Below are 26,194 nucleotides of genomic sequence, written 5' to 3'. Positions count from 1 at the left end.
GTGTTAGTTATTCTGGGTAGCTTCTCCAGGTGAACTTTAGAATCAGTTTGTTGATATCTACAAAATAGCTTGGTGAGTTATTGGAATTGCATTGACTCAATAGATAAGGTTGAGGAGAACTGGAATTTTGACAGTACTCTTTCTAGCTGTGAGCATGGGATATAAATAGTTTCTAAAAATTCCTTTCCATCGCCGCCAGATCAGTGACCAAAAAACTGCTCAGTTTCTTTTTTCAAGTGTTCTATCCCTACTAATACTTTAGAACTTTATTTGCTTATACTACAGGTTTCCCCTAATATCTGAAAATAGTGTTCTTATGAAACCTTCATAAGCTCAGATGGTGTAAAGCAAAGGAGCAGTTACCTTAGGACACATCTTGCTAACAGATGTACAAAGTAAAACTGGATAAAGCACAGATGCTCACAGACACAGGTTAAGTCCATGGTGGCTTGATGCTGAGATACTGAGTGTAGTTCCTATGGAATGGGCATGGCAGTGCCACTCTGGCTACTTGGGGTACCTCTTGCTCCCTCTTAGTAGCCTTTAGAATTTGCTTCTGTTTACTTACCACTTCACTCTAGTTCTACAACCTTACCTCTAAGTTTTCTTGCTTACTCTGATTTGCACAGAACATTTCTAACAGAGCTCCCTTGCTTTAGAAATTACAGTTTCTTCCTGGAATAGCTTTCCTAATCTGGAAAGTGATCTTTTTATTTTATCTTTAAAGCCCAACCCAAAATTACCTCCATGAATTTTTACTGTGCTTGTTTATCCTCCTGTTAATTGTACTTGTACTTTGTATTGCGATTATATTTTATTTTGCTCTCCTCTGCTCTAAGCATGAACTTTTTAAGGGTCCACATGTTAAATAAAATTAATGGGGCATTCAGATATGTCACTGATAGTGATGTAACTGTTACAGCCTTAAAAGTGTAAACTATTCCTACCTTTCTGCTAAACAGTTTCTTTTCTGGGGATTTTTCCTGAAGAAATAAGTAGAAATGTAACCAAAAATTCTTTAGCAAAGATGGTCATTGTAGCTTAATTTGTAATAGGAGAAAATTATAAATAATTAAATGTCCAACAGCAGTGGATTACTTCAGTATGAATGGATTGATACACTCTTAAGAATAATGATTAAAGGATATTTAATATTGGACTTCCATGGTGGTCCCGTTGTTAAGACTCTGGGCTTCCAATTCGGGGGTGCAAGTTCAGTCCCTTGTTGCAGAACTCAGATCCCACATGCCTCGTGGGAAGAAAAAAAAAAGGAATTTCATGTTTTTGATATCAGCAATGGTCTGGATAACATGAATATTAATGTCCCTAGAGCCTTGGGCTGGGGCTTCTGTCAAAGAAGAAACTGCCCAGAATTTAGAACTCTGCATTCAGCAAGGTTTCTTCATTACTGGGGGCTAATTGGGGTGCGGAAAATCTGATTGTGTCTCTGGGTTAACTTTAACAATGATTTCTTTAGGTCTTATAGATGATATTCTTCAAGCTCTAAGGAAGAAGTGAAGCAAGGATTGAGGGACCCTGGAGAGGAGCCTGTCTTAAATGGCAACAATGACAAGAGAAAATTGGGCCCACAATGCTCTGCGACAAGAGGGCCTTGTTAAAGGGAAGGATGATACCTGGAAGTGGGGAACCAGCTTCCAAGGGAGTAGCTCCACTGTTTGGGAGACCTCCCACCTGCACTTTAGACAGTTACGTTATCATGAGACATCTGGACCCCAGGAGGCACTGAGCCGGCTCCGGGAGCTCTGTCGCCGGTGGCTGAGGCCGGAAGCACGCACCAAGGCCCAGATCCTGGAGCTGCTGGTGCTGGAGCAATTCCTGAGCATCCTCCCTGGAGAGATACGGACCTGGGTGCAGATCCATCGGCCTGGGAGTGGTGAGGAGGCTGTGGCCCTGGTAGAAGAGCTGCAGAAAGACCTTGATGGACCAACATTAAAAGTGAGAAAGGGAAAGTGGGGAGTAGGCCCAGGACAGGCTGGGATAGAAAATGATCCTGTGATTTTCTTTAACAGTAACACAGCAGCAACCCTTATGCTAATTAAAACAGGTTCATGAGCTCTTCAGACCATAGAATATCTGTCTGGAGAAATGGATTTATGGTTGGGATCTTTGGACCAATTCAGAATCAACACAGAGCAATGACTCTGCTTTGTCTACCTGGGTGATGCTTGCTAATTCTGAGTTTGATTCAAGAATCTGAAGATAATGTTCCTAAGAGCTCCTCTAAACAGAAGCAAGTATATTGTTTGTAAAGTCTGTTTGGATTGGTGTTGTAAACCTGGAGTATGAAAAGTTGTGGAGAGCAAGAATGAAGCTTTCTAGATCTGGAAAGACCACTCTATGTGTTCCCCTACTGGGGACTGTGTGAGACAAGAGATTGGGTTGAGATATTTGCCTCTGATCAGATTTTATATCCTTGGCTATTAAATTGGGATCTTAACATGGTTTCTAGTATGTGTCAGCTCTCTTTCTGTCGATCTGGAGCCCACTAGAAACATTTCTATATGAAAAGTCTGAAATATAATTTGGGAGGAATATCAAGGATGGGTTTGTTTGTTTGTTTTAATTATGAAAATGAAGAATTTTAGAGCTGTGTTTTTCATTACTAATCACTAAGCCATTGTTCTCATTCAAGGGATAAAAAATGGAGGCAGGAAAATGTTCACTGCATTGCCTTTGTGAGACATCTAGTTAGCAGCAAAACCAGATGTCTAGACTTCTAGTGTTCCTTCTGTTGGAGCAGGAGGGGATGAGAAAAGTTGTGAATAAGTAGAACCCAGTGTTTTAGATTAAACCTGAAGCTGAAGACTTGTAGATTAAGTCTGAAGCTCTTAATTGCTTGTTACTTCCCATTCCCTCCTTAACCCACACCCAGGTCTGGCTTCTGTTTCTACCGTTCTGTTCAGTCTCCTCTGGGAAAGGTCACCAGTACCATGAGTGGGGCTAGAGGGCAGCTCCATTGTTCTCAAGGCAAAGCTTTCCTGCTGTTTTGATGCTCCATACTTGAGGTGGGTCACTCTCATCTCACAGTTCTAGACTATATGGGCAGAAAGAGGTCCATGGTGGTTAGGTGAGTTCATTTGCTGGAGGTACAGGAAGAGTCAGCTTATTGCATTCTGCTTGTTCCCAGGTTCCAGCCTTTGTCCAGGACCAAGACACTTTCCAGGAGGGTCTGAGTACTCCAGGAATAGAACTTCCTCATGCACCCACTGGCAGCCACATATCAGCTGAAATTCGCTCAAATTCTCTTACTGACCCAGTGGTGTTTGGCTTGCTCCAGGATCCTCAACATGGTAACTTACTCTGTGGGTCTGGCTTTGGACATCCTCAGGACTCTTGCTGGGTCTCACCTCCCTACTCCCAGATAGCTACTTCCTCTTCTGCAGTTCTGTGAGTCCCTTAGGATACCAAACTCTTTTCTTTTCTCCCTCGTGTCATTGCTTGGGTCCCTCTGACCCTTTACCCATTCTTATTACTAATTTTTGCACTTTTCCAGCCCCGCACATGCGGGTCAGAAAAGATTTGTGTGTCATTTTCTAGCCATTATTGTCTAGTTCTGGTAGTTATGTGTCTTTCTGAACTCCTATTTTATAGAAGATAAACTTACTGGATTTGGACAGGAATGACAGTTATCTCATATGCAGCTTTTTCTTCTTCAGATTCTCCTGCCCCTGAAGCTTCTGCCCTTTCCCAGGAAGAGAACCCCAGAAACCAATTAATGGCTCTCATGCTCTTGACAGCCCAGCCCCAGGTAAAATTTGCTACCTCTTTTCTTCCTAAGGCCCTATCTGCACTGCCTAATTGTGGCTCAAACGTACACTCGCTCATCCTAGTGCTTGGGTGTTCAGTCAGCTCCCATCTTTGAATCAAGGTCCCTGCTATTGAAGGGCAGAGTTCATGTGGGATCTCCTGTGTCTCTCTGCTATCCCACCTCATGCCCTCATAACATGTGTCTTCCCCAAAAGTGAAAGGAACCCTTCAGTAGGGGAGCTTCCTGGGCATGGATAATCTCACACATACCTGTCATTTCAGGAATTGGTGATGTTTGAGGAGGTGTCAGTATGCTTCACTTCAGAAGAATGGGCATGTTTGAGCCCAGTTCAGAGGGCCTTGTACTGGGATGTGATGCTGGAGAATTACGGGAATGTGACTTCCTTAGGTAAGGACCCTTTCTTCCCATAATTTGTACCTTTACTTCATCAGCTTTTGTTTCTTTTTCTTTTTTTTTTCTTTTTACACCTCTATGACTCCCTGCAGTGTAAGTGCAGATTCTTAACCACTGGACCACCAGGGAAGTCCCAGCTTTTGTGGAACTTTTTGCTACGCTGCTGCTGCTGCTGCTAAGTCGCTTCAGTCGTGTCAGACTCTGTGCGACCCCAGAGACGGCAGCCCACCAGGCTCCTCCGTCCCTGGGATTCTCCAGGCAAGAACACTGGAGTGGGCTGCCATTTCCTTCTCCAATTTGCTACGCTAATTACAAACATAGTGTAGCATACTTATTTTGAAAAATACTTAAAGGAAAAAAAATTTTAAACTGACTTTTTACAAACAACTACCCTCAAAATTTTGATATTTTACCTTTTTGGCTTTTTCTATGTATTGGAGAGGTTTTTTTTTTATACATTGTTTTGAGAGTGTGTGTCTGTGAATATGTACAGTTTTATAGCGTGCTTTCTTTGCATTTACCTCAACTCGTATTATCACACATTCTTTGCAAACATTATCTGTATTGGCTGGATAATTTGTGTCATAATTTGTGTCAGTTAGCCATTTCTGTATTTTAGATAATCACTGTAATAATAATCTTTCTCTATGCCTAATGTTTCTTTTTATTTTTAATTCTCATTATTTTTTAGAAGTAGAATCACTAGGCCTAAATTAATTATTTTAAGGCTCTTGCTTCCTACTGCCAAATTGCTTTCCATATGTCAGTCCTCTCTGCTCTTACCAGCTGTACACAAGAGCCACTCCTTTGGCTCTGCCTTCATTGATGCTGAGTAGTCCCACTCTTTTAAATTGTTGTTTATATAATTTTTTAAGTTATAATATATATTCTGAAGTGCATTTCTTTGATTAGTAACAAGAGTATTTTTTAAAAACCTGTTAGCCATTTATGTTTCTAACAAACATTAAACATGTACATGCTGCTATGTAATTGGCAACTATGGGAATGATGTGATTCTTCCCTTAAGTAGCATGATTTGGGAGATGAATACAGAAAGAATAAGCAAGGCAGAGTGAAATAATTGGAATTAGAGTGGCGTAAGTCTCTTGAGATGGAAATGGAGAGGACAAAGCAACCAGCACCATTCCTGGGAGTAAGAAAACGCCATGAAGGAGGTAGCTTTGTATTTCATTGTCTAAGTATCATTCTTTACATTTGGCAGCTTTATGATACTGAATTTTTATTCGAGAACATTATATATCATTACATTTGTTCATGTTGCCTTTGTCTGTTTCAGGCCTGTTTTAAAAGTGCCTTCAGGTAGATCTTACATAATTCTGGTTACATTGACTCTTTGGAATAGGAATCTTTTCTGATATTTTCTAATTGATCAGTTTGCATATATGAAAATATTTAATTTTTGTATGTTAATTTTGTACTTAGCAACCTTAGTACATTTTTTTATTGTTCATAGTAATTTATACTGTATATTTTTACATTTATGAGGATATGTCTTTTAGTATCTCTAAGGATATGTCTTTTAGTATGTCTGTTAGTATCTCAGCTGTGGTGTGATGGTCAAATATTTTGTAGATTTGATATTTTGATATATATTCCTAAACTGCTTTCTATCAATGATGTACCAATTTATACATCTACACAAAGAGCCCAAGAGGGCCTATTTCCCCTGTATGTGCTTGTGATTTGGTCACTTTTAAATCTTTGCTAGCTAGGTGAACAATCCTATCCTTTGGGTTTTTTTTTCCATTTCTTTGATTATTAGTACTGTTATGTTTGTTGTTATTTTATGTTTATTCATATCCTTTCTACATATTTCTTTTGTTTATTAGAACTGGTAACCTTTTGTCACATGTTGTGCATTTTCGAATTTGTTTGCCTTTCTGTGCTTGTTATGAGTTTAAGTCTTACAAAATCTTTCAAACAGCAATATTTTCCTTTATGGTGTCTTTCTCCATAAAAATACTATTTTTTAAATCACATGTATTTTATTCAGATATTTTCTTTATTTTTATATTTATGCAGAATGACCCAGGAATCAAATTTGTTTGCTCACTTTTTTGTTTAATCCAAGTGATTTTCAGTAGTTCTAATGCGATTTACTATATAACCCATCTTTCTTTTCAGAAATTTTAAAACATGTTTGAATGGGTTAATTAATTTTATGAGAAACACTCACCATGGATCCATAGCTTATGCTGTAAGCCAAAATAAATTCCAGATTGGTCTAAATAAAGGTTAAACTTAAAAAATAATAAAATAGAATTCCTTATTTATTCTAGCTCTTTGAGGAAAAAGAAGTTTGAATCAACTTTAATAAGTAAGATATGCTCTAACTGCAGTGTTGTTGGGGCTTTGAGCAAGCAGATACCGAAGTACTTATGTTCTTTGACCTAGTAGTTCTGATTTGAGGAGGATACCTTAAGGAAATGGTTCAGAAAGAGAATAAGTAATATGTCTAAAGACAGTCCCAGCAAAAAAATTGACAATGATTAAAATTTGGGAACAACCAGATTTCCTCAGATAAAGTACCCTGTAGCCCATGGTGTTCTGACCTGGGAGTAGACTGTGACACTATCAAATCTGACAGTTTTGTGTACTCAGTTTCTGTGCATTGATAAGCTGGTAGAAAAGCAGACTTCAGGGCTTCCCTGTTGGCTCTGTGGTAAAGGAGATCCATCTGCCAACACAGCAGACGTGGGTTTGATCCCTGGTCTGGGAAGGTCTCATATGGTGCAGAGCAGCTAAGGCAGTGAACCTTCACTATTAAGCCTGTGCTCTGGAGCCTGGGAGCCACAGCACTGAAGCCCACATGCCCTAGAGCCTGTGCTCTGCAACAAGAGAAGCCACCACAATGAGAAGCCCACACACTGCAAACAGAGAGCAGCCCCTGCTTGCTACAGCTTGAGAAAAGCCCAAGCAGCAGTGAAGACCCAGCAAAGCCAAAAAATGACTTTTTTAAAAAAGAGCAGACTCCCAGATAGCTTGCACATACTTCTTCAATATATAAAAGAATTATAAATGTTCATTTAAGAGATTGGAATAGAATTTAAAGGCAGTTATTCAAGAAATATTAAGTATCTCACACATCAAGCTTAATCCCTGCCTTAAAGTACATTCGAGTTGAATTGACAGACATTTACAAAAATAAGTACAATACAATGTAACAAATGCTATATAATAAAAGTATGCATGAGTGTGGGAGCACATAGGAGCTTGGTATGATGAAAGAACTGGGAGAGTAGGAGGAGAGGTGGGTGGTTTAGAGAAAGATTTACAGAGGGAAGTGACTTTTTTTGTGGGGAAGGGGCTATACCACTTGTGGGATCTTAGTTCCCCAACCAGAGGTTGAACCTGAGCCCCAGCAGTGAAAACACCAAATCCTAACCACTGGACTGGCAATGAAATCCCAGATGCTATTAATATGATTTCTTAATTTTTTTTTTGATTGTTCGGTACTACGGTACAGAAATACACTGCTTTTGTATATTAATGTTTATCCTACAACCTTGCTGAACCTACTTAGTTCAGGTAGTTTTTTGGTTGCTTCTTTCAGTTCAGTTCAGTTCAGTCACTCAGTTGTGTCCAACTCATTGCGACCCCATAGACTGCGTCACGCCAGGCCTCCCTGTCCATCACCAACTTTGGGAGTTTACCCAGACTCATGTCCATTGAGTCGGTGATGCCATCCAACCATCTCCTCTGTCATCCCCTTCTCCTCTCGCCTTCAATTTTTCCCAGCATCAGGGTCTTTTCCAATGAGTCAGTTCTTCGCATCAGGTGGCCAAAGTATTGGAGTTTCAGCTTTAGCATCAGCCCTTCCAGTGAACACTCAGGACTGATCTCCTTGAGGATGGACTGGTTGGATCTCTTTGCAGTCCAAGGGATTCTCAAAAGTCTTCTCCAACACCACAGTTCAGAAGCATCAATTCTTTGGTGCTAAGCACAATGATGTATTATTAATTGATTATCTGATGTTACACGAATATTTGCCTTCCTGTGATAAATCCCACTTGGTCATGGTGTAGAATTCTTTTTATGTGTTGCTGGAGTCAGCTAATATTTGGTGAGAGTCTTTTTTTTTTTTCCCTTTAATTTGCTTATTTGGCTGTGCTGGTTCCTCATTGCTGTGTGGGCTCTTTTCTAGTTGTGGTGAGCAGGAACTTCTCTCTAGTTACAGTGCACGGGCTTCTTATGGTGGTGGCTTCTCTTGTTGCAAAACACAGGATCTAGGGTATGCAGGCTTCAGTTGTTGCGGCTCCTGGACTCTAGAACACAGATTCAATAGCTATGGCTTAGTTTTTCTGCGGCATGTGGTATCTTCCCAGACCAGGGATTGAACCCATATCTGTTGTATTGGCAGGCAGATTCTTTACTACTGAACCACCGGGAAACCCCTGTTGAGGATTCTTATGTCTCTATTCATAAAGATACGGTTGTTTGTAGTTTTGTCTGTTTTTTGTAATATCTTTGTCTGCTTTTAGTATGTAGGTAATACTGGCCTCATAGAATTAGTTGAGAAGTGTTTACACCTTTTTTGTTTATTAGAAAAGTGTGTGAAGAATGGGTATTCATTCTTTTAATGTTTGGTAGAATTCATCAGTGAAACAGTTTGGGTCTGGGCTTTTCTTTGTAGGTAGTTTTTTGTCTACTGATTCTATTTCATTGCTTATTATGGAACTATTCAGATTTTCTGTGTCATCCCGAGTCAGTTTTAGTACATTGTGTCTTTCTAGAAATTTGGCCATTTCATTTTTTTTTTTTTTTTTTTGACCATTCCATCTTAAGAAGTTGTTCAGTTGGCACAGAATCATTCATGGTATTCCCTTAAACTTTTTTTTTTTCCTGTAAGATCAGTGGTAATTCCAATGGGGGTGACTTCTGTCCTTAGTTTTTAAGCCTGTAAGTTTGGGCAGGTAGCAAATTGGGAAGAGGAAGAGCAAATTCAGGAAGAGAAAGGGGCATGGGCAGTGATAGGGAAGCAAGCAAAAACGTGACATGTTTGGGCATCTGTATATAGTTTTCCATGCCTAGAGTCTATAGGCATAAAGGGTACTAATAAGAAGCGAAGCCAGAAAAGTAGCAGATAGTGGAGGATAGCATCTCTTGGGCTGTTCTTGTCATTTGTGCATTATCCTATAGGCAGTGGAAGCATTGTTTGTTTTGAGCAGGTGAGTGATATGATCAAATATACATATTGGAAAGATAATTAGCAATGGAGTGGACATGGATTAGAGGACTGGGGAGGATTGGAGGTAGGGAAGCCTGTGTTTGTCTTGCCTGGTTAACCAAAGATTGCAGAAAATAATCAGCTCCCTCTATCATTCTGATATTTTTTTCCCAAGTCCCTTGAAGCTCAGTAGGCCCACACATAGTCTGATTTCTATACTAAAATTTCATTTATCCAGCTAATTAGCTAGTATATATATGAATCCTTTATTTCTTAACCATTTTCCATTTCTGTTTAACCACTTGCAACACTTCTATTTCTTAAAATGCTTCTACTTCCTTAAAGAAAGAAAACTTTCCTTTCAACCAGCATTCTGCTTAAATTGTCAAACCAGTCTGTTAACACTCCTTTCCTATGTATTTTCTCTGTATTTAGGTAGAAGAATACTGTTTTTATACTCAAATAGAAGATAATGTTATTATTATTTATATGATTTTATTTATTAGATAATTTGGGAAACTAGTTCATAATTTTTCTCACATTTGGATGGTGAAAATGAGTTTCCAAAACATTTAAAATATACATCATTTCATATTTTAAAATATTTGAGAATATTAGAGTCATAAAGAGGTTAACTAGTTTAGCCTCATTATTTTATAGATGTTTTCATAGTTTTTAATGTCTCCATATTTTTTCTTTTCATTCAGTATTTTTTATATATAACTACGTGATGGAGTCTAATGTAGACCTGATATTTTTGTGAAATTAATTTTAAATTTTCCATTTCTCAATTTTAAAAGAATTTGAGGTGTTAAGTTGCTTTTTAATAGATTTTTTTCCTATAGATTAATTACTTTCAAGTAATTAAAAAATGTTGAGGATGCACTTGACTCTTCAGAAGTTAAAGACAGCCTTCAGAGTTTTTAGGTATATTTTCTTTCTTTGAGAGTTCCCATCTTCTTAGCATGAAGAAGAAAAAAAAAAGATAGTTCTTTATAAGCCCCATCCAGCTTCATGAGCTTATATATGAACCACCTGTATTAAGATCCTTCTCTAGTTCTTCTTGCATCTGTTTATTCAACATCCTTTCTATGTTTCCATCTGCTCCCTGAAGGCAACGAGCTTAGAAGTATCTCAGAATGAATTCTGTGTTAATCCATTTATAACATTCTGTCAGTGTAGCATTCTGCTTTGTACTCTCTTTTAATGAAAAGCTTTTCTTTTTTGCGTGCATGTAAAAGTATTCTTCTAGTTGTTTTAAAGTCTTTTGAAGATCTTGTTGTTGCTGACACAGGGATATGGTAATATTTGCATCTTTAATTTCTTTTATCAGAATGGGAGACCATGACTGAGAATGAGGAGGTGACATCCAAGTTGAACATATCTCAAAGAGCAGATTCTCAGAGAGGAGTATCAAAAAGATTTCAAGGAGGTGTTCCGCAGCTTCTTGACTTTGAGGAAGAGTGTGAATGGCAAGTTTTTTCAAGTCAGTGGGGAAATGAAGCAAAGGAAAGAGATACACTGAAGAAAGGTTCCCTGTGTGAACGAGACAAGAAAAAAAGGACTCCACCAGAAAAACGAGGCCAAAAGTGGAAGGAATTTGAAGAAAGCTTGGCTTCAGATTCAGCTTTTTCTGAAAGTTTAATAGGTGCTGAAGGAAAGAAGCTGTATAAATGTGATATATGTTGTAAACATTTCAATAAAATCTCCCATCTTATAAATCATAGGAGGATCCACACTGGGGAGAAACCTCATAAATGTAAGGAGTGTGGAAAAGGCTTTATTCAGCGCTCAAGCCTTCTAATGCATTTACGAAACCATTCTGGCGAGAAACCTTATAAATGTAATGAATGTGGGAAAGCCTTCTCTCAGAGTGCTTATCTTCTAAACCATCAGAGAATCCACACTGGGGAGAAACCTTATAAATGTAAGGAGTGTGGAAAGGGCTTCTATAGGCACTCAGGCCTTATTATACATCTAAGACGCCATTCTGGGGAGAGACCTTATAAATGTAATGAGTGTGGCAAAGTTTTTTCTCAGAATGCTTACCTCATTGACCACCAGAGGCTCCACAAAGGAGAAGAACCTTATAAATGTAACAAGTGTCAGAAAGCTTTCATTCTGAAGAAGAGCCTCATTCTGCACCAGAGAATCCACTCTGGGGAAAAACCCTATAAATGTGATGAATGTGGAAAAACTTTTGCCCAGACCACTTACCTGGTTGACCATCAGCGGCTCCACAGTACAGAGAACCCATATAAATGTAAAGAATGTGGAAAAGTTTTCATTCGAAGCAAAAGCCTCCTCCTACACCAGAGAGTTCACACAGAAAAGAAGACTTTTGGTTGTAAAAAATGTGGGAAGATTTTCACTTCGAAGTCAAGTCTCATTGACCATAAGAGGATGCATAGCAGAGAGAAGCCTTATAAATGTACTGAATGTGGGAAAGCCTTCACTCAGAGTGCTTACCTTTTTGACCATCAGAGACTCCACAATGGGGAGAAGCCCTATGAATGTAATGAATGTGGGAAAGTTTTCATTTTGAAAAAGAGCCTCATTTTACATCAGAGGTTCCACACTGGAGAGAATCTCTATGAATGTAAAGACTGTGGCAAAGTCTTTGGTTCTAACAGAAACCTCATTGACCACGAGAGACTCCACAATGGGGAGAAGCCCTATGAATGTCGAGAGTGTGGGAAAACCTTCATTATGAGCAAAAGTTTCATGGTCCATCAGAAGCTCCATACACAAGAGAAGGCCTACAAATGTGAGGATTGTGGGAAGGCTTTCAGTTACAATTCAAGCCTGCTCGTACATCGGAGAATCCACACCGGGGAAAAGCCCTTTGAATGCAGTGAATGTGGAAGAGCTTTCAGTTCTAACAGAAACCTCATTGAACATAAGAGAATCCACAGTGGTGAGAAACCGTATGAGTGTAATGAGTGTGGCAAATGCTTCATTCTGAAGAAAAGCCTCATTGGACATCAGAGGATTCACACAAGGGAAAAATCTTACAAATGTAATGACTGTGGGAAAGTCTTCAGTTACCGCTCAAATCTTATAGCCCATCAGAGAATCCACACTGGTGAGAAGCCTTATGCATGTAATGAGTGTGGGAAGGGCTTTACTTACAATAGAAATCTTATTGAGCATCAGAGAATTCACAGTGGAGAAAAAACCTATGAATGTCATATATGTAGAAAAGTGCTTACCTCTAGTAGAAATCTTATGGTACATCAAAGAATCCATACTGGAGAAAAACCTTATAAATGTAGTGAGTGTGGAAAAGACTTTAGTCAGAACAAAAACCTTGTTGTACATCAGAGAATGCATACTGGGGAAAAACCATATGAATGTGAAAAGTGTAGAAAATCTTTTACTTCTAAGAGGAATTTAGTTGGCCACCAGAGAATCCACACAGGAGAGAAACCATATGGGTGTAATGACTGTAGTAAAGTTTTTAGGCAAAGAAAAAACCTAACTGTACATCAGAAAATTCATACAGATGAAAAAAACTGTGAATGTGATGAGTCTGAAAAAGAATTCTCTCAGACTTCAAACCTTCATCTTCAACAAAAAATCCATTCTTTGGAGGATTTTGGGTCCTATTCTCTTGGGTCCAAATTCTCTTGGGTCCAAAATGCCAGTGAGTCCAAGATCAAGATTCAGAAAATCTAGTATTGTGTAAAATGGAATAGCATCCCTGCCTCTGTAAGTGACTGTTGGATAAATGGAAGCGTATGGTTTTTATAAGGAAAAAAAAGTCATGATTGACCCTTTTGTAGACAAGTGTGTTGCATGAGGCAGAAAGTTTTAATCTAGACTTTCAAGACTACAAAAACATAAGGCAAATTCTAGTTAAAAGATACTCTGTTCCAAATCATTTCTTATGAACCTAGAAAAGGACTTTGAAGCACTTAAAGATTGTGAAGAAACTGAATTATGATTTATAAGATATAATGAAGATATTGCAAATGATAGCAAAAATATCTTTGTATTAAAAAGTGTATGTTTTGAAAAGATACGTATATATGGTACATCTTAAAGATAGTGTCACTGCTAGAAAATGTCTGTACAGACAGTGTGATTAAGACATACAAAACATGAAGTTGGGTGGGCAGGACTGCTCTTTGAGGACAATTTAAGTACACTGGATTTGGAATCTGAAAACCTAGGTTTGGATCCTGGCTCTTTCACTTATGAGCTCTGTGATGTTAAGTCAGTCTCTAAGTCTCAGTTTCTCTGTCAGTCAAATACTGGCATAACCCCTACTTCACAGAATTGTTTTGAGCATTTAGTAAAAGGATCATGTGACAGTACTTTATGAGATAGTTTAATTGTCAATAAAATTGGATAAAAGATATGGTCAAAATCTGGAAAATGGCATAATGTAGTGTTTGTTTATCAAGTTAATATTAGGACTTCATGAACCTCAAAAGTTTAATTTTTATAGTAAGAGGAAGTATGGTGGATGGTTAACTTTGGAATTTAGTACTCTAAAAAATCTTTAAAAACAACTTTTTAAATGTTTAAGGGAGATAATATATAATATACCTAGTTTGTTTCTATGGAAAAAAAAATACTGGCTTACTAAATAATGTCTTGCCATTAATTTGATGCCAAGAAAAAACAGTTTATTTTTCAACCTTTGAATTTTAAACCTAGCGGATGTAGAGTGTCAAAATAGAAGGACATTCCTATGTCACTTTCCTTGCTGACAGGGAAAAAATCCTTAACCTCAACCCCAGAGCTGATTATCTCTGCTGCTGTCATTCTCACTTCTAATCAATATTTCGTGACATACAAATGGCTTGTTACTCAAGAAACAACATTCTATCCCAGCACTCAACTTAACCACATAAGCTTTTTTACACAGCCTAGTCCTTCAAATCTCTGATTATATCAATTCAGAATCCATCTCTGAGTTGTCAGTCCCATTTACTCCCAGTGAACCAATCATTCATTCATTCTGTACCCTTTTGTACATTTGTAAACTTAATTCTTGTATTCTTGGTTTGGTAATTTTATGTTGTAATTCTCAGAACGCCAGTTCTGTCACTGAAGTATAAATGCCTTAATATTGGGATTTTGTTTTCTGATACTTAGCAGCATTGCAGTGGTGTGTTGATTACAGTAAGTGTTATGAATTCAACCCCGAAGTTCTTTGAGGGCTGGTTCCTTTTTAGACTGAAAGAACCAAGAGTGAAAACTGGAAGGGGCCTGACTTGAAAGTCTGAAGGCCTTAAGAGTCAGATTCTGCCACTTTTCCTTGGACAAATGGTTTCATTTCTTGGAGCCTTGATTTCTTCATTTGTTAAACAGAAGGAAGAATATCTACCTCCCTAAGTTTTTATGGGGTAATGAATATGAAGATGCTTTATGTCCATACTGAAGAAAAATTACCCCCATTATGTGACAATCACATGTACTTTAATAATGGAGAGATCTGGCATTTACCTCTTAATCAGTTTAACAAAATGTAACATTGCTGAGACAACTCACATATGCCTCCCTCCACATGTAATGGAATAAGCCAAAAGTATAACCTGAATTTATCAAGCTTCTTAGACCTGATTGCTAGTTTACAGGAAATACAGGAGGCAAAGGAACAAGATAAAAGACATCATAAGAAACAAGTTCAGAATGTGGCATATATTGTTTAGGAAAACTGCACTGCAGGAATCCCCTGGCGGCCCAGTGGTGAGTCCTCCGCTCTCACTGCGGAGGGCAAACATTCAATCCTTAGTTCAGTTGGGGAACTAAGATACTACAAGCTGGGCATTGGAGCCAAAAAAAACACACTGCACTGGATTCTTCAAAGATGATGAAAAAGAGAAGGGGGTGATAATAATTGTTGATGCTGGGTGAGTATTGAGAGTTTATTGTACTACTTTTGTATATGTATGAAATTTTCCATAATGAAAGATAAAAGTGGAGGGGAGGGGAGCTTAAAAGATATTAAAGAGCGAGGATGAAAAGGCATTACACACTGGGAGAAAATGTTTGCAAATATATATCCAACACAGAATTTGTATCTAGGCTAGGTAATTCTCAAAACTCAGCAATAATTAATAGATCCAACTAGAATATGGGCAAAGGACATGAACAGGTATTTTACCAAAGTACAGACTGACAAGTGAAAAGATATTCAACATCATTAGCCACTGGGAATTGCAAGATAAAAATCTGTACAGCTATCAGAAGAGCTTTTAAACATTTTAACACCAAATGCTGGCAAGGATGCAAAGGAACTGAATCTATTTACATTGCTGGGAATGAGAAATAGAACAGCCACCATGGGGAATAATTTGGCAGTTTCTTATATGCATTTACCATATGACCCAGTATTTGCACTCTGAGCATTCATGTCAAAAAAATGAAAACTCCTGTTACACACACACAAGCCTGTATGTGATTGTTAAAAGCAGTTTTACTAGTAATAGTATTTTGTAATAACCCATCAAATATCCTTCAACAGGTGGTTAAAAGAAACTGCAATATATCTATACCATGGAATAATTATTACTCTGCAGTAAAATTGAATGACCTATTTTTATCTGCAGTGACTCAAGTATATTCCAAGAGAATTATGCTGAGTGAAAAAATCCAATCTCAAAAAGTTGTATACTGTCTGGTCACATTTACATAATACTCTAAAATAAGAAGTATACGGATAAAAAACCAGATTAGTGGTTGCCAGAGGTTGGGGATGGAGGGACAGAGCAGCAGAAGAGGGAGAGGTTGCACTTAAGAGAGGTCTTGGTGTTCAGAGCATTGTGCATCTGAATTGTGATGGTGGTTCCACAAATCCACACGTGATAAAATGACAAGTACACACACACATTGTGCCAGTGTCAGTTTCCTGATTTTTATCTTAAATTATAATTATGCAAGATGTACCCATTGGTGGAAACTAGTTGAAGGTTATTATCTTTATAACTCCTGTGAATCAGTAAATTCATACTAAAAAGCAAATCTAAACAGCCATACCAAATAGAGTGTGTGAAACTGACTTGGAAAAACAATGAAGTCTATATTTTAGGACAGTTGGAAATTTGAAAATGACTGATAATAGATGATATTAGGGAATTTTTGTTAATTTTCCTACCTGTAATGATGGTATTGTTAGTGTCAAGATTCTTATTATTATTAAAAGATACATATAGAAGTATTTGAAATGAGTATTTTGATGATTACAACTTTAAAAATATGTTTTTCAGTATGTATAGAGAGATACGGCAAACGTTGTTTAGTTGCTCAGTAATGTCTGACTCTTGTGACTTCATGGGCTATAGAAGCCCACCTGGATCCTTTGTCCGTGGAATTCTCCAGGCAAGAATACTAGAGCGGGTTGCCATTTCCTTCTCCAGGGGATATTTTGGATTCAGGGATCTAATCCTTTCGCCTGTAGTGGCAGGCAGATTCTTTACCACTGAGCCTCCAGGAAAGCCCAATGCAATGGGAGTGAAGTGTTAGTTGTTGAGTACAGTCATTCACTGTACCATTCTCTGTATGTTTGATATTTCCAAAATAAAACATCTGGGTCAAAATGATCAGGGCCTTCTACAGATGGATACTCTGTAGCTTCAGGCTCCCGGCTTCGCGCCTCACTTCAGTGCTCTTGCCAGGCATAGGAATGCCCATTGCCCTGAGGTTCAGGGTCCCCAATCCACCTGCACTCTTCCTCTGAGCTTGTTCTTCCATCCCTGATCTGTAGCGAAATTGGACACCCAACGAGAAGACAGTACCTCCGAGATTCCTAGAGAGGCTGGTCTGGCGACTTGGGGAGCCGGAAGCCCATCCCCAGGCACTTCCTGTCCGGTCATTGTTCTCGTGCCGGTAGGCGCCGGGGTCCAGGCCACCCGCCTTCTGCTCTAGAGCTCCCGAGCTCCGGCCGTGCTTCTGCTCCGCGCACGGTGAGCGGGGGTGGCGTGGCCTGGGCGCGAACGTCGGGGGCGCGGGAGGGTCCATTCCAGGGGTATGTCTGCCTCGTCCTCCCTTCAGGGATCCCCGCACTGTCTATCTGTCCCGGGGCGGCTCCGCGCCCCACCACTTCGGAAATCCGCTGTTGCCTACCTACCGGGGGCCTAGCCCCGGGGTAGGTTGGACACAAACCGCCCCAGGGGCCCGGATTATCCCAGGAACTGGGCTGTGTGGCGTCTGGAGGTGGAAGAGATGGGTTGCCACGATTGGAAATAGGGAAAGGACGTTGAAAGGAAGCCCATAATAGGAGACTGTGCTGTCTAGGGCTGGGGGCCAGTTAAGAGTATCAGCAGTCTGATGACAATACCCATAGTAGGCAATCTTGTGTATACACGGGTGAAACTAGTATTAAGGACCTTCCTCCCTGATAAAATTCAACTAGTCATGGAAAGAAGAATTCTCCAGAATTAAGATTTGTTGCAGGACTAAAATATTGCACTACTCAAGAGATGCAGTGTGTGGAATAAGTTGCCAGTAAGTTAATGCAGAATAAAGTATATGATCACTTCAATAATAGCAAAAGAGAACTTAATGAAATTTAGCACTTTTCCCCTAATAAGACGTCTAAAGGGAAATAGGAAGATTTCAGTTTCTCCATAATCAGCTATAATGGTAGATTATTTTACTCACAGGTTAAGAACAAAATAACCTGTTGGCTTGGCTGTGATACTGGGGAACTGTTAGTTCATGGTGATATGATTTATTTCAGTCCTTTTAGAAAGCAGTTTGACAATATATGTCACCTGTAAAATCCTTTGGTTAGTAATCCCTCTAGTTTAAAGGAATAATTCAGCAGCAGAAAAAACTATTTGCATGAAAAGACTCTTAAGAATTATGTTAAGAAAATAAACTGGAAATAAAGTTCTTTTACTAAAGCAGTGATTAATAAATAGGGGCTGGTTTAGTAAATTATAATATTATGGTGGTGGTGGTTTAGTCGCTAAGTCATGTCCAACTCTTTGCGACCCCATGGACTGTAGCCCACCAGGCTCCTCTGTCCATGGGATTTTCCAGGCAAGAATACTGGAGTGGATTGCCATTTCCTTCTCCAGCGAATCTTCCCAACCCAGGAATCAAACCCAGGTCTCCTGCATTGCAGGCAGATTCTTTACCAACTGAGCTATGAGGGAAGTCCTATAATATTACAGGTATTATATAATATATAATATTTATATTGTAGTTAAATTATGTATATTATAATGTTTAGAGTACCATGCCAGAAGGAGGTGGCATTGTATGTACTTAACATTGAAACATCTACCATCTTAAGAGTGCTGCTTTGTCTCACAGAAAAGTTGAAAAAGATAGAAAAATATAAAAATCAAAGGAAGAGGGCCTTAAGACCACCTGTGATTACATCACCCAGAGATAACCTCTCCAAACTTGTTGGTGTCTAGTGCTATGTTGCTTCAGTCATGTCCAACTCTTTACGACCCTATGGACTGTAGCCCACCAGGCTCCTCTGTCCATGGGATTCTCCAGGCAAGAATACTGGAGTGAATTGTTGTGCCCTTCTCCGTTGGATCTTCCTGGCCCAGGGATTGAACCTGCATCTTTTATGTCTCCTGCATTGCCAGGCGGGTTCTTTACCACTAGTGCTACCTAGGAAGCACAGTTGCTGTCTAGACTGCCAGTCTTTTTCTTGAGAGTCTTTTGTTCATACTATAGTTCTTGGTGCTTAAACAAAACAAAAAACTTTGCATTGTAATGACTCTTCTTTAAAAAAAAAAGCATGGTGATAATTGTGAAAATATGCATCCCCTAAATTAAAAAGTTCAAGTCATAATTGTCAGTATGGTTGGAGGTTTTCTCTCAAAATAAGTATCTTAAATTCTTCAGTGTACAGTGATTATCTCTCTGGAGATGAGCTAGGGGTAATTTTTTAAAATCATTTTCTGTATTAAGTTTTTACAATTAAATTATATTAACTGTATAATCAGGAAATCAATAAACATTACATAAATGTGTTTGTAATGCGATCATTATGGGGATAAATTGCTTATTTACAGTCCAACTCCTTCCCTCCTGTTGAGGAGTAGAGCAGGCCCTGTGCTGCAGTGGCTGCTGCCTGGACACTGGTAACCTGTGGTCTTAGTGGCATCCAGGCAGACCTCTGCTCTCCTGACAGTGTTTTCTGATTTCCCAGTAGAAACTACTCATCATGTCCCTGGGAGGAAACTCAGGAAGAAGCTTTTGAAACTTTAAGATTAGATGGGGCTTGACTTCTGCTGGGCAACCCCCAGCCATAGGAATTCTGCTGAGCAGAGACGATGACTGCAGAATTGAGAAAAGCTGTGGCCCTGGCCCACTGGGGCCCAGTGACAGTGAAAAAAGAGGAAGAAGAGGAGGAAGGCTTTGTGGGCCAGGTATCCAGCCAACAGGTGCGCTCTGAAAACATCAAAGTCTGGGCTCCTGGGGAAGATCCTCAGTCATGCCTCCCTGTGTCAGAACAGGAGGAAAAGGTAAGCAGTGGTTGGGGAGAAGGGAGGGAGGATTGCACATGATTTCAGGAGGGACCCTGTCCCTCTGCTTCCACACCTAGAGTCTTGTTTCCTGGTGAGGGCTCTTTAGTCTTTTGCAATTTAATTGAAACATACTATTGTATTGATGTTGACATTCAGTACTTTCTATAAAGCAGTGCTTCTCAAACTGTGCTACAGTTTGCAATTACCTGGGGAGCTTTTTATGAAATCATGATACCTATGTCATATCTCATGTAAGTTAAATCAGAATCTCTGGGGAGGTGGGCCCCAGATCTCTGATTGAAAAAAAAAAAGCTCTTCCGGTGCATCCAGGCATGATTTGATAACTCTTACTTGTACTTCTCAAACTAATATGCCTAAGAATCACCAACGGTTGGGGTCAGGGGATGAGGTCTTGTCAAAATGCAGATTCTGATTCAGGAGATCTGGGCTATTGGTCAGAGACTCTGCAGTTTTCACACACTCCCAGTGATGGTGATTCAGCTTGTCCACAGACCACGATTTGACTCGTGAGGCTGTAAGTTTTCAAACCTACACCTCACCATGACTAGCCCTATGAGGGCAGAGGTACCCCAAAGCCTCTCTGTAATAACATGACCAGAACCTTGCTTCTTTGATCTTTAGGTCTTAGGAAGATCTACTCTGAAAAATCTCCCCATGTGCTTTCTTGTACTTGTCATGCACTCACTGACAAGTTAGGTTTGGGCAGTGAGATGAAATCAAAGTGATAGGGGAAAAGATAGCAGGCTTGCTTCTCTGCCTAACTCACCTTGGGGATTAGGGAAGGCTCTCTGGCTTCCTTTTCCCTTTTTAAAAAAATAGTTGGTGTTTTTCTTTCTTTTTTTTTTATGGCCTTGAAGAATAGGTGCTTATGTTCTCATCCTCAAAGTTATGATCATACCACCTTCCACCGACAGTCTCCTCATAAACCCACCTGTGCCTGCTTGTTTCTAGGGTCAGAACATGTTCTGGGACGTGGCTGTAGTCCTGAAACCAACACAAGAGGCACCTGCTGCTTCAGCCCCAGGCAGCTCTTCATTACCAGGGACTCTGGCCAAGAGTGAGCTCCTGGACACTCATGGGAACATGGCCTGTCTAGGTGAGGTCAATTCTCTGATTCGGAATCTGACTGTTGAGGTTTCTCAAAGTCTTTTCAGAGGCTGCTGGTCTGGTCTCGCCTGAGCAACAGAGAGCACTGAGGGGTTGAAGGTATCAGGGAGAGCTGGGCAGAGGGATGCTGAAAGATGCCTATGCATTTATCATAGGAAATGGCTTGTTTTGCACACAGTTTCAAGACACCACACCAGGCAAACACAGGTAAACTCCAAATCTAGCTTTTTTTAAAAAAATAATCTTACATATTTATTTATTTTTGGCTGTGCTGGGTCTTCGTTGCTGCAAATGCAGTGGCTTCTCTGTTGCAGATCACAGACTCTAGGGAGCGTGGTCTTTGATAGTTGTGGTTCCTGGGCTCTAGAGCACTGATTCAGTAGTTGTGGCACACAGGCTTAGTTGGTCCTCAGCAAATGGGATCTTCCCGGATCAGTGGATCAAACCTGTGTCAGCTACTTGGCAGGCAGATTCTTTACCACTGAGCCACCAGGGAAGTTCTCCAAATTTAACTTTTGATCACATTTATTGTTCAGCAAGTTTCATATCTATGCACACATGTAGACACATGTCCTCTCCCTATGCTTCGTGTTTGTTGTAGCTTGAGCCTACAAGAGAAGCCTACAAGAGAAGCTAAGATAAGAAGGGTCACCTTTTGTGGTGATTTTTTGAGGTGTCCGTTTTCATAGGTCTTTGTGGACTTTCTAGAGGATTTTGAACACTTGGCCATGATGATGTCCAAAGTCAGTCATGATGGCTGACTTACCACCTGGTTCAGGCTGGGACTCAGGATATGCATGGCTAGCAGTGGTGGAAGCTTGTGAAGTAGAGACATATAACTGGGTCAAGTGTGTGGTCACCATAAGTCCTGTGCTGTGGAAGCAGTCCCTGCATGCCTGCCAAGGTCCCTCTGGCACTGTCATGCTATGAGTCTTGCTTGGCCAGGGCTGTGCTTGAATATTCTGAACCCTCCCTCCTCCCTAGCCAGTTCCTCAAGCATTTGCAAACCAAGTCCCTTTCTTAAATCAGTGTTGTGGGGAAGGTTAGGACGGCCACCTTTTATATTCCTGTGTCTTCTTTAATTCCCCAAACTCTCAGTAACTTCTGTTTCCCATCTTTGCTTTCTGTTCCAGTCCTTCTGGCACAGTCCCCTTATATCAATTCTTTTCTGTTTCCCTGCTTTATCAGACATTCATGGTCTGAACTCCCAACAGCTGCACCCATCCACTAGGAATGGCCACTGTTTTCTATCTTTTTTTGGCTGTGCTGGGTCTTTGTTGTAGCAAGTGGGCTGTGGGCTTTCACTAGTTGTGGTGCACCAGCTTCTCATTGTGGTGCAGGGGCTTTTCTTGTTGCAGAGTATGGGCTCAGTGGTTGCCTCGAGGGCTTCTCTACTTGCAGCATTCAGGCTCTCTAGTTGTGGTGTGCAGTCTTAATTGCCCTGTGGCATGTGGGATCTTAGTTCCCCATTGAACTTATGTCCTTTGCATTGGAAGACTGATTCTTAACCACTGGACCACCAGGGAGAACCAGACAACTGTTTTCTTTTCCTGCTTTTCCCAGCCAGGACTCACCTTTCTGCCAGCAATTTCTGTCATTACAGGTAATGGCGAGAACACTGACTTCCAGCAGTTGAGAAGGGAACCCAGTGTAGTTGCTCCCGTGTCTCTGAGAACTCTTCGATCTTGAGCAAGTCCATTCTTTTTCTGAACCTCCATTCTCTGTTCTGTGAACTGGGGTCTGTTCATTCAGTAAATACAAGATTTGTTGAGGACCTGCTTCCTGTGTGCCCAGCTGTGTAACAGGTGCTAGACATATAGCAGTGAGTGAAAACAGCCTTGCACTTTTTTTAGCTCCCATACAAATGAAGGGAAGTACTTTCATCTTGATAATAAAATTGTATAGTATACATGAAAGTACTTTGGAAATTTTGATGTGACTGTCTGAGAGTTTTATTTAAAGTTTGGTATGTACTCATTAATATTGAATTTATTAAGGTTTATACATTAAAATAAAAAAAATTTTCTTTTTAATTTTTTAGCCATACCACACAGCATGTGGGATCTTAGTTCCCTGACCAGGGATCAAACCCTCGCACCCTGCATTGGAAATGCAGAGTGTTAACCCGTGGACTGCCAGGGAAGTACTTAAAGTTTATATATTTAAAACAAGTTTTTAAACTTTTCTTGTTTTTATTTCCTTTGTACATCTGGAAAAATTCAGAAGATGGGGCTTCCATGGTGGCTCATTGGTAAAGAATCCACCTGCCAATGCAGGAGACACAGGTTCGATCTCTGATCCAGAAAGATCTCATATGCCACGGAGCAACTAGGACCATATGCACCATAACTATTGAGCCTGTGCTCTAGATCCCGGGAGCTGCAGCTGCTGAGTCTGTGCACCCTAGAGCCCATGTTCCGAAATAAGACAAGCCATGGCAGTGAGAAACCTGAGCATCACAACTGGAGAGTAGCCCCCGCTCGCCACAACTAGAGAAAAGCCCAAACAGGATCGAAGACCCAGCACAGCCAAAAATAAATTTAAAAAAATATTAAAAAAAAAAATTTTTTTTAAAGCAGGGGGGGAATTTCCTGGTGGTCCAGTGGTTAGAACTCCCCGCCTCCACTGCTGAAGGCCCAGGTTCAATCACTGGTCAAGGAACTAAGATCCCAAAAGCCATGTGATGTGGCCAAAAAATCAGGAAAGGAAGAGTGAAGAGGTAGCAGGGGAAAGAGGTAACAAGGAGAAAAGTAAGATAAGGAAGAAGAAAAGAAGATATAAGAGCAGTTTTAAACTACAGGGAGAAAAATGGAGTAGAGTTTTTAAAAAGTCAGAACAGTAGAAATAGATATAACCAAAAAAAGATTAGCTTTTCAGGGTTTTCTGTTGTTGTCGAAGTCAGGGCTTTGTTGTATCCAGGGCTCAGCCATTCTCTTTCTCTGACACTGCCCTTCCTGAGTGACGGCTGGAGTTTCATTACCATGGTTGCATTACCATGGTCTTAGCCAGAAACCAAACTGGACTGTCCCCATACCCAGTATTGCTCTGTGCCTTAAACATCCCCATGCCACCCACTCCCTTCTTGGTTGGAGAGTGGCCCTGGTCTGTGCCAGTAGGGTGTCTGGATGCTCGATTCCCCTGTGCAGTTGCTCATGACCTGCAGCTCACAGCTGAATTCAACATACTTCCCCATCTTTATGAATTGACCATCCTATTCTTTTTCTAGGTCATAAAAATCTGAAACTTGCATTTCTGTTTTTGTTTGTTTGTTTCAGGTGCTGAAACCAAAAATCCACAGTTATTGGTTCCAAAAATTGAAATATGTGATGAAGCAGAAAAACCCTTCATCATTTCAGGAAGAATCCAGAAAGTTGACCCGCAAGGACCCAAGTTAGGAGAAGCCTGTGAAAATAAGAACATGTCAAAGAGGCAAAGAATAAAGAGGGAGCAGAAAGATTTTGGACAGGTGACAGTGAAGGACTGTCACCTCCCTGAAAAGCTCAAAGAAGAGGAAGACCAGAAGTGTCCCAAATCTGAGGAGCGATACACCCTCAGTTCTGGCTCTGTTAAAAATCAGAAAAGCCAGCCTGGGCAGAAACCTTTTACATGTGGTGTGTGTGGGAAAGGCTTTAGCCAGAGTGCAAACCTTGTGGTGCATCAGCGAATCCACACTGGGGAGAAACCCTTTGAATGTCACCAGTGCGGGAAGGCCTTCATTCAGAGTGCAAACCTTGTTGTGCATCAGCGAATCCACACTGGACAGAAACCCTATGTTTGTTCAAAGTGTGGGAAAGCCTTCACCCAGAGTTCAAACCTGACTGTACATCAAAAAATCCACTCCTTAGAGAAAACCTTTAAGTGCAACGAATGTGAGAAAGCCTTCAGTTACAGCTCACAGCTTGCCCGGCACCAGAAAGTCCACATCACAGAAAAATGCTATGAATGTAACGAGTGTGGGAAAACATTTACTCGGAGCTCCAACCTGATTGTTCACCAGAGAATCCACACCGGGGAGAAGCCGTTTGCCTGTAATGACTGTGGCAAAGCCTTCACCCAGAGCGCCAATCTTATCGTGCATCAGCGAAGCCATACTGGGGAGAAGCCATATGAGTGCAAAGAGTGTGGAAAAGCCTTCAGTTGTTTTTCACACCTCATCGTGCACCAGAGAATTCACACCGCAGAGAAACCTTATGACTGCAGCGAGTGTGGAAAGGCCTTCAGTCAGCTCTCATGCCTTATTGTGCACCAGAGAATTCATAGCGGGGACCTTCCGTATGTGTGCAATGAGTGTGGGAAGGCCTTCACGTGCAGCTCGTACCTGCTTATTCATCAGAGGATCCATAATGGGGAGAAGCCATACACATGCAATGAGTGTGGCAAGTCATTCCGGCAGAGGTCGAGCCTCACGGTGCACCAGAGAACCCACACGGGGGAGAAGCCCTATGAGTGTGCCAAGTGCGGTGCAGCCTTCATCTCCAACTCACACCTCATGCGCCACCACAGAACCCACCTCGTGGAGAGCACATAGAGTACAAGGGAGACCTCCAGGTGCCGATCCAAACCTCCCGCTCCCCAAGTTTGGTAGACACCTCTTGGCTATTTCCTCCTCGGTGAAAATGAAGCCTGCTCTGTCCTACAAAGTTATGGTTTTGGACTTGCCTGGTGGTCCAGGGGGTAAGAATCAGCTTCCAATGCACGGAGCACGGGTTTGATCCCTGGTCAGGGAAGTTCCATATGCTCTGCAGCCAAAAACAAAGAAAAAAAGCAACAGTTTTCAGGAGTGCAGCACAAAACACAAGGCAGACATTTCAGAGGCTAGTTTAAAGAAAATGAAAATGAAGGCCTCAAGGCAAGGATTTTGTTTTTAACAGTACTCCAAGTGATCATATTGTGTGAAATGGGATGTGGCCTTCTTAGAAACGGGTCATTCAGAGCTCCGTGATAAAGATCCTTCTGGGGAAAAGGATTTTTCACTTAATTTTGTTTTTGAAAACTCTGGTAATTTTCCTGGGCAACATGCAGGTTACTGGTGTGTCTGACTGATGGGATTCGGGAGCTTTGAACCTTGTGTTCTAGTATTTTGGGTTTAAGCAGTGACTTATGAAGGAAACCACTTGGGGTAGCAATTCACCAACAACTCTCACCTGTGAACATGCTAAATTTTCCATTCCCTGGGTAATTTTTTTTGAAAATTAAACAAAAAACTGTCTGCCACTCCTTAAATGGATGGAAATAGGAACCGGTTGT

The 26,194-nt window shown here is 40.6% G+C and overlaps 2 protein-coding genes across 2 annotated transcripts; both read left to right on the top strand.

Annotated features, from left to right (window-relative positions):
• Window positions 1–1,557: 1,557 nt before the first annotated feature.
• On the top strand, window positions 1,558–13,049 carry ZNF197 (zinc finger protein 197). The gene is made up of 5 exons (XM_052661120.1): window positions 1,558–1,956; window positions 3,149–3,311; window positions 3,678–3,769; window positions 4,051–4,177; window positions 10,705–13,049. The coding sequence occupies exons 1-5, from the start codon at window positions 1,558–1,560 to the stop codon at window positions 13,047–13,049; spliced, it is 3,126 nt and encodes a 1,041-aa protein (XP_052517080.1).
• Window positions 13,050–17,194: 4,145 nt separating this feature from the next.
• ZNF35 (zinc finger protein 35) lies at window positions 17,195–25,514 on the top strand. Its single transcript, XM_052661277.1, has 4 exons — window positions 17,195–17,287; window positions 19,504–19,816; window positions 20,792–20,936; window positions 24,223–25,514. The coding sequence occupies exons 2-4, from the start codon at window positions 19,625–19,627 to the stop codon at window positions 25,473–25,475; spliced, it is 1,590 nt and encodes a 529-aa protein (XP_052517237.1). The 5' UTR covers window positions 17,195–17,287; window positions 19,504–19,624; the 3' UTR covers window positions 25,476–25,514.
• The last annotated feature ends 680 nt before the right edge of the window (window positions 25,515–26,194 follow it).

Source organism: Budorcas taxicolor, chromosome 1, assembly GCF_023091745.1.
Source record: "Budorcas taxicolor isolate Tak-1 chromosome 1, Takin1.1, whole genome shotgun sequence".
In the NCBI taxonomy this organism is placed as follows: Eukaryota; Metazoa; Chordata; class Mammalia; order Artiodactyla; family Bovidae; genus Budorcas; species Budorcas taxicolor.
This window is presented reverse-complemented; position numbering and strand designations above follow the sequence as displayed.

What these genes read in the sequence shown, in the direction of transcription:
- ZNF197 (XM_052661120.1), top strand. Translation starts at nt 1,558, where the DNA reads ATGGCAACAATGACAAGAGAAAATTGGGCCCACAATGCTCTGCGACAA. An exon ending in TTGATGGACCAACATTAAAA is followed by an intron (nt 1,957 to 3,148) that starts GTGAGAAAGGGA and finishes GCTTGTTCCCAG; the next exon opens with GTTCCAGCCTTTGTCCAGGA. An exon ending in TCTTGACAGCCCAGCCCCAG is followed by an intron (nt 3,770 to 4,050) that starts GTAAAATTTGCT and finishes CTGTCATTTCAG; the next exon opens with GAATTGGTGATGTTTGAGGA.
- ZNF35 (XM_052661277.1), top strand. Translation starts at nt 19,625, where the DNA reads ATGACTGCAGAATTGAGAAAAGCTGTGGCCCTGGCCCACTGGGGCCCA. An exon ending in TGTCAGAACAGGAGGAAAAG is followed by an intron (nt 19,817 to 20,791) that starts GTAAGCAGTGGT and finishes GCTTGTTTCTAG; the next exon opens with GGTCAGAACATGTTCTGGGA. An exon ending in TGGGAACATGGCCTGTCTAG is followed by an intron (nt 20,937 to 24,222) that starts GTGAGGTCAATT and finishes TGTTTGTTTCAG; the next exon opens with GTGCTGAAACCAAAAATCCA.